General features: G+C 42.6%; 1 protein-coding gene and 1 pseudogene across 2 annotated transcripts in view; both read left to right on the forward strand.

Annotated features, from left to right (window-relative positions):
• LOC144768728 (membrane-spanning 4-domains subfamily A member 4D-like) overlaps positions 1–12117 on the forward strand; it is a 501596-nt gene that overhangs the window by 433588 nt on the left and 55891 nt on the right. For both annotated transcript variants that reach the window (XM_078652605.1, XM_078652606.1), the window contains exon 5: positions 4119–4301. In XM_078652605.1, coding sequence (XP_078508731.1) covers positions 4119–4301 — 183 coding nt within the window. The remainder of the gene's footprint in view (positions 1–4118; positions 4302–12117) is intronic.
• On the forward strand, positions 6860–7579 carry LOC144767062 (large ribosomal subunit protein uL29 pseudogene; annotated as a pseudogene).

Genomic DNA, 12117 nt, shown 5'->3' on the forward strand with positions numbered 1-12117 from the left:
CTGCAGCGTCATGGGACTCCCAGAAGAATGAGAACTCGCTCTAAACCCTGAGCTCGTGACCGTGAACGGAGACTGCAGGGAGGGAGCAAAGCGTAAAAGGACTGTCAATGCACTGCCAGGTGAGCCTTCTTCTCCCGCAGCACTTTAATGCCAACCTCTCACACTCACCCACGCGTTCGCATGAGAGTCAACAGAAACAGTTCATGAACCCTTGACAAAGCTCGGCTTTCCAATGAGCGATACTGTAGAGAATTCCTGCAGCTTTCAAAAACATTAGATGTAATGCGATACCCATGCTTTTGGGACAATAGGTAATCTAAATTTAGTAAAAGCAGGACACCTGGCTCTTCTCTCTACGTGGCAGACAGGAGGAACTTCTGAAACAAAAAGAACAAATCCACCATCCCTTTGTTTATGCCCCCACCCACCCACCTCCATAACAAAAATAAACAATAACAGACCAGCATTACAACAGGCAGGAAGAAGTTGCCAGCATGACCAGGAGAAAAATAAAAAATACTAGAAGTCTTGTTAATTCTTTTTGGATAGGGTTGTTCAATTGTGCATATTTTCTTCTTGGTTATATATTTATAATGTAACAAATGTTTATAACACTTTTTTATTAAAACGTTTGAACATGCTGCACAGCAGCCGCATTGCTCTACACCGTAGCTTAAAGACATTGGCAAAGGCAATTGCTCTGGCTAAACGCTTTTAAGGTCCCAAAGGCGAGACCTATTGGCTATGCCAATGCTTGTTAGATCTTACAGTACTTTGTGTCTGTGTGTGCAAAAATTACTCTGTGTCTTCCATTTAAAGTGCAATTTGCTTCTAAGTGTTATGAATATTGCTAAAGTGCCCAGTTCTCAACAGCCATAACTATTTAAATACTATAGCCCTGCTTACATTCATTAAAGTCCCTCCAGCCTAGTTATCTGGGACATTTAATAGTACCAGCTTTGTGCGGTATAATATAATAAATTTGATTCTCCCCTCTCCCTCAATTATATTATTTTAAATTAGGTTAAAGTCACTATTCTCTGGAAGTTGGCATGAAAAGTTTTATTAAATAGTTAATATGTTATCTATGTGAACTAAAGTGCTACCTTTATAAAGTTCTAGTGCATGTCTACCTTGTGGTTTAAAACAAATTTGCAGCTCTACTGATAAATGTATATAAAGTGAGTGAGCGACCCAATATACCCTTGCGGGCTTGGGCAAATAATATGTTCAAAGAATGAGCCAGCAAGGGGTTTTGTTTGAAATTCTAAGTTGTAGACACTGTGGGACGTAAATGAATAAGTTATCCACACTACTATCAGTTAGTGGCTGAGTATAATTTATACTAACACAAATCAATATTGTTGCCACACTAACAAAACGAAAGAATACAAAAAACAGGTTTTTATGGTCAAAAGATTATTATTTTCTTAACAGCAAATGTAGAAAGGGTACTGTAAAATGCATTTGGGATATAAAAGGAGCGTCCTATATACTCCTACAATACATCCCCAGATAAGTCTATACTGCTAAAAAGTGATAACACAATGATTTCAAATCAACAAGATAAATGAAAATCAATGATGATTAGTAAATATCAAGCAGAGTTAGACTTCGTAGTCGACGTTTCGGTCTTTCGGAAATTGTTTCATAAGACCATCATCAGGACTTGGATATTGTGCATTATAAATGATGACCCTGAGAGAAACTGTAAAAAATGACATAACATTACAAGTCATAACCAGGTTGTAATGTTATGTCATTTTTCACAGAGTTTACGAAGTCTAACTCTGCTTGATATTTACTAATCATCATTGATTTTCATTTATCTTGTTGATTTGAAATCATTGTGTTATCACTTTTTAGCAGTATATACTTATCTGGAGATGTATTGTAGGAGTATATAGGACGCTCCTTTTATATCCCAAATGCATTTTACAGTACCCTTTCTACATTTGCTGTTAAGAAAATAATAATCTTTTGACCATAAAAACCTGTTTTTTGTATTCTTTCGTTTTGTTAGTGTGGTAACAATATTGATTTGTTTTAGTATAAATTATACTCAGCCACTAACTGATAGTAGTGTGGATAACTTATTCATTTACGTCCCACAGTGGCTACAACTTAGAATTTCAAACAAAACCCCTTGCTGGCTCATTCTACTGATAAATGGACATGAATGTAGTATAAGCAAGTAAACAATTCCTCATCCATGTTAAAACCATTAGGTCCCTAACTATCCAGTTCCAGGATGAAGTATGTTTCTAACTTCCCCAACCCCCTTTCTCTGTCTCGACTCAGTCTTCTCTTAGGCACTTGTGCTATACAGCTGTGTTTCATTAATCATGGATCACTCTGGTGTTCCTTCTCAAAGTGCTTAGCCATGGAGTAACTATGATCTCTGTTGATAATGGCTCTCCTATGCTGCAGTATCCTCCTATATGCCGCTAGTGTGGTACTTCCGACATATATTTTCTTACAGGGACACTTTAACATGTACACAACATGTTTTACAAGTTAAAAATCCTTGTATTTTCACAGTTTTATCAAACACTGTCTGAAGAGAAGTAATATTCTCCCCGTGACATGCTTTACACTTTAAACATTTTTGGAAGCCTTGTTTCTGTGGAAGCCAGGTCTGTTGTAATGTACCCCCCAAACAATCACTTCTAACCAGGAAATCCCTCAATGATTTGGATTTTCTGTATGTTATTTCTGGATGTCTCTTCAACTCTTGTCCTAATATAGGGTCCTCCTTGATAAAGTGCCAATGTTTTTTTTAAATCTGTCTCAAGCTCTATGTTCAGTATTGTATGTTGTTATAAGTCTGTGTGTACTATTTTGTCACCTGCACTTCTTTTTAACCTCTGTTTTAGATGGTTCCAACAATACATTCTCTTGATTTACCTTTCGCACTTTATCTGAGGCTATCTTTAAAACTGAAAGTAGATACCCCCTTTAAATAAAACAACATTTTATTTCATCTGCAACTTTATCATACTCTTCTACATGCACTTCTCGCTCTATAAAATTCTCCAAAGGGGTGCTTCTTATAAGGGGTGTCGGATGTGAACTACTGTTGTGTAAAATTGTGTTCCATGCTGTTGGCTTGCTAAAAATTGTGGTTTCCAATTTGTCCCCCTGGACCCAAACCTTTATATCCAAGAACTCTATTGACGTCTTGCTCTAATACACCACAAAATGTAAATTCAATTAATTCCTATTCAAATCACAAATAAATTGGTCTGCCTCCGTCTCCATGCCCTGCCTCAGCACAAACACGTCATCAATAAATCTCAACCACGTTAATATGTTTTCTGTCCACTATTCCTAATTCGGGCCCCTGAGCACCTGCTCCTCCAACCAGCCAAGATGGAAATTACCATAACTGGGGTGAAGCAGGTGCGCATAGCCGTCCCTTGCTCTTGTTGAAAGAATTACTTTTTCAAACAGGAACATTTTCTTTGTCTGGCACCACTCCATCATTTCAAGCAGCATCCGATTGTGATCCGAGAATTTCATGGGCTTCATTCTGAGGAAATGTTCAGTTGCTCTCCATGTCTAATGCTTGTATAAACAGTGGAAATGTCCAAAGTCATGAGCACCATGTTTTATTCCCATTTCACATCATATATTCACTTGAGGAAATCTGCTGAATATTTCAAATATGATGGAAGTGTCTTTGCACTTGGATTTGAAAAGAAGTCAATATATTTAGAGACCTTTTCAAAAAGACTTTCTTGAGCCGATGTTATTGGCCTCGGGTGGGTTGCGTATATCCTTGTAGATTTTGGGGATTATATAGAAAACAGGAATCACTGGATGTTCTTGATTTAAAAAACGATATTCATCCTAGCTCAATAATTCCTGTTCCTTCTATTCATATATATCAATACCTGCAAAATAAAGGCATCGTCTTTGTACAATCCTGTGTGGTAAAGGCATATGTGGTAAAGATGCATGTGTTGTAATGCCTGTGTGATAAGGCTTTCGGGGTTCAGCCGTCATTTCCCGTTCCTAACTTGAGATTATACTCCGAATATAATCGTAAAATGAAAATGCATAATCCTCTCCTCCTGACAGTGTCATCTGTTAATATAATCCTTTTGTTTCCTCAGCTCCGGGGCAGCCTCGTCATGAACATCATTAGCTCTGTGGCCTCTGGGATTGCAACAATAATTTACATTGTATATATCTGTGCTTGGGATAGCGGAAGTTATAGATACAGTTCATGCAGCTTTTACCAGGAGCAGGAAAGGTCAGAAGAGTTAGAAACGTGCAAGATGCGGGCGCAAAATCACGTAAGGGTCACTACTCAATTAATACATAATGTTTTCTTTCCACTTGTATTGTATTCAGCATGCCTATATTTAATAATTTTACAATATTTTAAAAGTAAATTTTAGTGTGATTAGTGATTAAAGAATTCTATTAAGCAGGGATGAAAGATGTGTGCCATGACTATAGGAAAATGTTTCTTTAGGTAACCATGTTTTAAATCCAATTAATTTGTGATTACTTCTTCAATAGAGCTGTATGAACTGGCCTCTGTGGCTGTTGAATATTTGTAGCTCAACCAAAAATGAGCTGGCGTTTTTATGATGCCTGAAGAAATGTCTTGCCCATTCAATTTTCAATAAAGCGTATTGACATAAGGATATTGTTAGATTTGGGGGTCTCTAGTTGGCAAAGGTAGGTACTTGTGACAAATAGGGACCCTTGCCTCTAGTCAGGGTAAGGGGGGACACTCCAAAAATAACCCCTGCTCACCTCCTTGGTAGCTTGGCACAAGCAGACAGACTAATCTCAGAGGCAGTGGGTAAAGCATTTGTGACCACATACAGTAATCCAGTGACAACACTACAGATGGACACCACACAGGTTTTATATAAAAATAAGTATTCTTTATATAGACTTAACATAAGACCAAAAACGACAAAAATCCACAATTCTATGCTTAAAAAATGGTAGTTTTAGCTTAGTTCTATTCAGTTCTTAAGATGCGACACTTTAAGTCAATGTACCTTTCGATGCGGGACGCTTCCACAACAAACAGTGTTGCAGCGATGGAAATGCAGCAAAGTTCCGGTGCAAAGAAATAAAGACGTGAAGATCTTCCAGATGCGGCACGCTTCTCTGATGATGCGAGGAGTCTCGGTTCAATGCATCAACTGCAGCGGCGACACCCTTGTTCAGCAATGCGATGGCATCAGCCTCGGCTGCGGCACTCTTCTCCGACGTTGCGAGAGGCTTCCTCACAATGCGACAACTACAATGGCGACATCCAAGATGCGACGGCAGCAGCTCTGACGGCGGCGCGCTTCTCCCTCGGATGCGAGGCACTTTTCTGGATGCGGTGCAATACGACAGCTACAGCGGCGACATCCACGATGCGACGGCCGCAACAGCGACGACAACACGCTTCTTCCTCGTTGCGAGACACTTCTCTTGATGTGGTGCAATGCGTCAGCTACAGCAGCGACATCCTCCTTCGGAGTTGCGACGGCTGCGACAGCGACGGCGACATGCTTCTTCCTCTTGAGTCGTGCTTCCAGTTCCTTGCAACACGCAGTCCCTCAGAAGGCCCAAAAACAACAGCAGGCACTTCCAAAGTATTCTGGGGAGCTGGGGTTTGAAGTCTGTTGTCCCTGAGACTTCAGCAGGAGGCAAGCTCTATTCCAAGCCCTTGGAGCTCCTTCACAAGTTGAAAATAAAGCACACAAAGTTCTTTCTCCTTTTTGGCAGTCAGGCAACCACTGCAGGCCAATGCCCCAAGCAGCACTTTAGCTTAGGGACAGTCTCTCCTCAGTTTATTCTGGTTCCACTCCTCAGCAAAGGTTTCTTCTTGTTTGTCCAAAAGTGCTCTCATTTCTTGGGATCAGGGTCCCAATATTTATACCCCAACATCCTGTGTCCTCTGAGGGCAGAGGGGCCTTTGCCTAGTCCAAACCAGTTCTGTAGCACTCTGTTTACATGACTCCTTCTTTCCTTTCACAGTGCAGGGCAGAAACACCAGACGCCGCACAGGAGGTGAAGCCAGCATTGTGGAGGGAAAGCACAGCCCTGGAGCACTTTGTTGACATGATTCCTTCTCTCATTCCACAGTGCAGTGCAGAGAACACAGAATGTTAAAACCAACTTCACTAAAAGATGTATTTTATCACTCTGAGTTCAGGCATACTAAAGTCGAATTTCTACCATGTTCCCTGAGTCCGTTAGGATTATAAAATGTAATAATCTAACTGCCCATTCTGGCCTATGGAGAACAGGTAGCCTTGCAATAGTGAAAATCGAAAATGGCTGTAATTCACTTTTAGGACATGCCACACACACCAGGGCATGTCCTACCTTATACTTACAATGCACCCTGTCCTTGGGCCTACCTTAGGGGTGTCTGATATGAAGAAAAGGGAAGGTTTAGGGACTGGCAAGTGGGTGCACTTGCCCGGTCAGCATGGCAGTACCAGACTGCACACAGGCTCTGCAATGGCAGGCCTTAGACACATTTTACAAGGCTGCTTCTGTGGGTGGCACAACCAGTGCTGCAAGCACACTAGCAGCATTTGGTTTACAAGCCCTGGGTACACCTTGTGCACTGTACTAGGATCTGACAGGTAAACCAAACCAGCCAATCATGGAATCACCAATTCATACATTAATTTACAATAGGGAGAGCATATGTACTTTAGCACTGATCAGCAGATGTAAAGTGCCCAGAGTCATAAAACCAACCAAAACAGGTCAGACAAAATACAGGTGGAAGGCAAAAAGTTCAGGGATGACCCTGCAAAAAGGGCCACGTCCAACAGATATAATATAGAAAATCTGTGATGGGATCATTAGGAAGGGTGTTGGAAATATGAGCACCAGAAGAGGTAAATATATCTTTCAAATGGCAAATATATATTTATGATACTGTCCATCGTGTTTTCAGTTGGGGCACCCAAGATGTCTGATTGTTATCTTAAGAAGTGCTTTACTTCAAAATACTGCAAGGTTTTAGACATTATTTTAGCATCTATTCACACCCTATCACCAACTCATTACCATTAAACTGCCTTGTCCAACTTAATTGGTTGGTCATATCTGGGGTTACCTAATGTTGGTCTCCTTCCTTGGTAATCAAAGTCCAGTAACATGTGTCTACCTTTCTTCCCTGCACCTGTTTGTTTTTGGCAATACTATCATGGTGGTGGTTCACAGCAAATTTTGCTAAAATGAAGGCCTTTGATCTTGATGGTAAGAAGAAGAAGACCTTCTGAAGCAGCTTGATAACCTCAAGGTCGAATTCTCACAGCTCTGGGTTGCCAAAGAGACTGATGAAGCTGCATTTAAGCTGTACAAGATTTGGGTTCTCCAAAATCTATTGCCAGAGTCCTCACAGTCATTAACCAGACACAGAAGGAAAACCTGCTTACATTTTATAAAGGCAATAAGTACAAGCACCTTGATTTTGAAGCCCAAGGAAACTCGGGCTTTGTGCCACAGACTCAACAACTACGGAGAGTGTTTGAAGACCACAAAACAAATCCGATAAAACCGTCTATGCCCAATGAGCATATTTATTGCGAAAGCATAAATGTGTTGTACAAAATAAAGGCATGTTCATAACCCCTCACTGTTCTTCTCAGAGTGTCATATCCACCTTTCAATACAGACAGATATGAGACTGTTATGAATGTAATTAGATTCCCAAGAAAAATATACAGTTTTTTCTTAGATTAAATAAATGGCCAATAATATAAGAGGGCATTGCTTTCGATGTAACCATGGCACTTGGAGAGTGGATTCACTACCAAAAACACACACTGGGGGTCTGTGATAGAGCCTAATGTGCTCATGGTTATCGAGAAAGACCTTACCACAACTGAGGAGGTTCTTTTCTAAAGCTATGTGCTGTGTATTTAACTAATGAATTGCCAACCAGTAGCCCATATATGGGAATTCACTACAAATGTCGAATAGACCCAAACAGAGAAAAGATGGATGTCCATCAATATCAGATGTTGATCATATATTCTCATTTGGTCATCCACATTAGAATGACATCGTCCCATGAGAGTGGAAGCATATGTTCTGGAAAGTTTCCGGACTACAGTCTGTCTGGTTATCAATATATTCAGAAACAGAAGAAATTATAGGTACATCTCTGGGAAAGGATGGTGAAGTGGCTCTGCTGGGAAACTGGAAGAATACAGATCAAAAGAGGGTAGTGAAGGATTTATTCTTTCAGCTCTCCTGTTGCTAAATCAATGATTGCTGATGGATGGAGATCCTCTGATAGCCCCACTTAGAATGATTGGATTACAAAAATACATAAATGTATGTATATGGAAAAAACACATTATCTAAGCAAAGGTTCAGAGTGGAAATGCAAGTGACACCAGGGAATGCTCCAAGATCAGGATACTCATGTTGCCAGCTACCTCTCCTCCTTTTTAGAGGAATGTAATTTCCTTGACCTCATCAGGCAGGTTATCACCCAGCTCAGTTGACTTCAGCAATCATCCTCTTATTCATAGATGGTATGCAGGAAGAAGCAGACAGAGACATTACGCAGGCGTTGGTCCTTCTTGATCTGTCTCCGGACTTCGACACGTTTGACTATGAGCTTTTGATCGGCTGTGTCGGAGCTGCATGTATACAGGGTTCTGCCTTAGCCTGCGGATTTTCCTTTTAAAGAACCAATCGCGATCTGTCTGGCTATCCTCCTTCAACTCCCCAAAGGTTCGTTTTACCTGTGGAGTACCTCAAGGATCTTCCTGGTCCCACCATTTTTTTAATTGTATATACGTCAGCTAGTGCACTGTTTAAAAGAGATGCAAGTCAGAGTTTATAACTATGCGGACAATCTGTGGCTGTTGTTTACCATTGACCAGTCCACAGACTCCATGGAATTCTACCAATATACCATGCTGTACATCCGTAATTGGATGAATAGCAATCATCTTAAAATCAACTCTGAGAAAACTGTGATCGTCAGTACACACTATAAGGTAGAGACATGGAACTCTTCCCTTTGGCCCACCATGATGAGTACCCACCCTCACACACAGTTGAAGAACTCAGTGAAGAGTCTATAATCTCTCAGCGCAAGAATCTATCCATAAAACATCAACTTGTAGCAGTCACGTTCTCCTGTTTTGTACAACTGCGAAAAATCAAGAAGTTTGGTGATTTTCTTACATTTCATGCCTTAGTCTAGGTCATTTTGGCTTCAGACATTTCTAGATTAGACTATGCCATTACTTTATATCTTGGCATCTCTTAGTGCCTGATCCATAGACTTCAGTTGATTCAGAACCAGGCTACCAGGCATATTTTTCAACAACCTAGGCATTGCAATATCACCCCTTGCTGAGAAAGCTTCACTGGCTTCTGGTGGCACATCACTTTATTTTGAAAAAAGGCTGTATCATTTTTAAAACTCTTCACTGCAAAAGTCCTGCTTTCGTGTCATCTAGACTAAAAAAATACACCGCTAATCACAATTTAAGGTCCACTCACAAGAACCTCTTCACAATCCCCTTGTTTAAAAAGAAGAGATTGGTAGGTTCCCGATTTTTAGGTTTTGCCTAGCAAATGCGTACGAAGTACGCATGCGCTAGGAAAAATCTTATGTTTTGCTCTGTGGGGTCGGGTATCTGCCCCCTCCTCCCATTGGCTAGCTCCATAAATGGAGGCTAGCCATTGGGAGACGGCTCTGTCCGTCAATCCCGGACCAGATTCGGGGGCGTTCCCGAGAATTTTTCCCTTTTGGTGACGTCAGCCGAAAGCCTGTTCTCGGGAACGCCCCCGAATCTGGTCCGGCATTGACGGCACCCGGAAGAAGTCCAGGTGAGTGCTTGCTTTTTTTTTTTTTTTGGCCCGTTCCCACCCCCTCTCCCGCTCTCCCTGTCTCCGGCCCCGTTCCCGCCCCCCTCCCGCTGCCTCTCACGCTCTCCATGTCTCCGGCCCCGTTCCCGCACCCCTCCCGCTCTCCGTGTCTCCGGCCCCATTCCCGCCCCCCTCCCGCGCTCAGTGCTTTATTTGTTACTCTTTCTGCAGGAGGGCAGAGCGTGGGTTACAGCAGAGGGTACATAAAAGCTCTTCTCGTTATGGGCTCCGGCTTTCAACGGGCGTTCAGCAGAGCCAAATCCATGCTTCTGGCCCGAGCTTTCAGCGGCTTGTCGAGCCCGGCTCGAGCTTTCAGCGGCTCGCCCAGCTCTAGTAGAGTGTGAAGTAGTTTGACAACAGTCAACCATCTGTGCCAGAAAAAGCCCACAGAGTAGGGAATGCTGTGTCCTATGCAAACGCAGGAAAATAAAATGAATCACACAAACATGCATAACTCCGAAAGCCGCGGTCAAGGACTCCATCCTCAGATGTAAAACGTGAGCAGTAGCAGTGACGCGCAGGAACCAGGGGAAAGCGGGTGCACTTTTAAACTTCAACAAATTCGTCTAAAAGACATTGTGTAATGTAAATGCTCATGTGATGGGTCTCAATACCTTCGGGTTGAGTTCGCGTTATCTAAAATTACAACAACAACAAAATCTTCCAATCGATCCTCGTCGGCTTCCGTAGGTCAGCTAGTCAACTCCCTTCACACAGACAGAGCGCATGCGCAGTGGGGGAAGGTTTTCACGCTTACCCAACGGCTGAAGCTTCGTGACTGCTGCTGCCGAGAGCTGAGCTCTCAGCGCAACTGGTGTGGCTCCCCTCACTCCTCTCCCCCACTGGCTCCGGCAGCCAGTGGATCCCTGAGCCCCTCTACAGGATAGAGAGCGAGGAGGAGGAGGTGGTGGCTGCGAAGATGGCGTCTGCCCTGGAGCAGTTCGTGAATAGCGTCCGGCAGTTATCTTCTCAAGGTAAAAGAAGAATCTCTTTCCCTACCCTTGTGCGCGACCCTTTCCTGCATTCCTTTCCTTGTGTGCGCGTGAAGGAGTGAGAGAACCTCTTCTGTTCGAGAGACCCAGGCAGCTAGAAAACATAATGCTCATGCCTTAAAACCTGTTGTCCTGTTTTGCGGCCATTCCACAGTCAGGCAAAATGTCATTGCTATATAAATGTTTTGTAGACGATCCCACCGGCTTGTTACATTTTGATGCGGTATTGACATTTCGCCTGACCCCAACATGGTTGCTTCATTGGACAAGGCCCCGCCCATTCACAGTTTCTATGTTTGAGCTGTTGACAGTAAGTTTTGGCCGGGCCCCCCTACTCTCCTGTTACCCACAGATTGATTGCTGTAGTGATTGATAGCCGTACTTTGTTTTTGATTGCCAATAGACAGACGTGTTCGTTTTATGGGTGGAATAGCCCTGGTCGGCATGTGCAAGTCACAAAACATATACAAATCCTAAATAGGCAGATCTGTTTTTATTTTTGCATACACGTTTGCAGTGTTGTGGTGGATGGTGAGGTTTTTTAGGTTAGGCAACATACCCCATATCCTGTATTATATTGATGTTTATATACAGCTTCCCTACATACTGCGAGGTCAAATGTGTACTTAAGGTGAAACGGGAATGTTCGCTGTGTCATTTACATACTGCTTGCTTCTAGGCCGTTATGCTTTCCATTTTGTGTTAAATTACTGGTTGCCCAACTTGGAGGATGTAAGGGTGTTGATTGTAGTTTAGCCTTTATGGGACATATTGGGTGAGCTTTTAAGGCGTTGTGTAAGTATGGTGCTCCTAATACATGGCGCATAATCCTGGCTAGTTACATAGTGTGAACATTTACGCAGCTTTGTAGTTACCGTCCGTATTTGTTAATGGACTGCATGATGGGTAGTGACTGCTGTAGTTAGAGAGGTCGGAGTGGGACACAGTGGGTGGATGGATGCATGATGGATGAATGTATGCATGATGTATGGGTGGATGCATGGATGGGTTGTTGGTTGGATGGGTTGGTGGATTGCATAAATTGTTGAGGGATTGGCTGTATATATGCATCTATCCATCCATCCACCCATCTATGCATCTATCCATAGACACATCCATACACCCATCCATGCGTGCACCCATGCATGCACCAACTCATCCATGCAAGCATTACAACAAGAGCCGGCAGCTCTCCTTCATCTCTCCTCGCCCCCCCTTCCCTGAGCCCGCAGCTCTCCTTTGTCTCTCC

This window comes from Lissotriton helveticus, chromosome 7, assembly GCF_964261635.1.
Source record: "Lissotriton helveticus chromosome 7, aLisHel1.1, whole genome shotgun sequence".
NCBI lineage: Eukaryota > Metazoa > Chordata > Amphibia > Caudata > Salamandridae > Lissotriton > Lissotriton helveticus.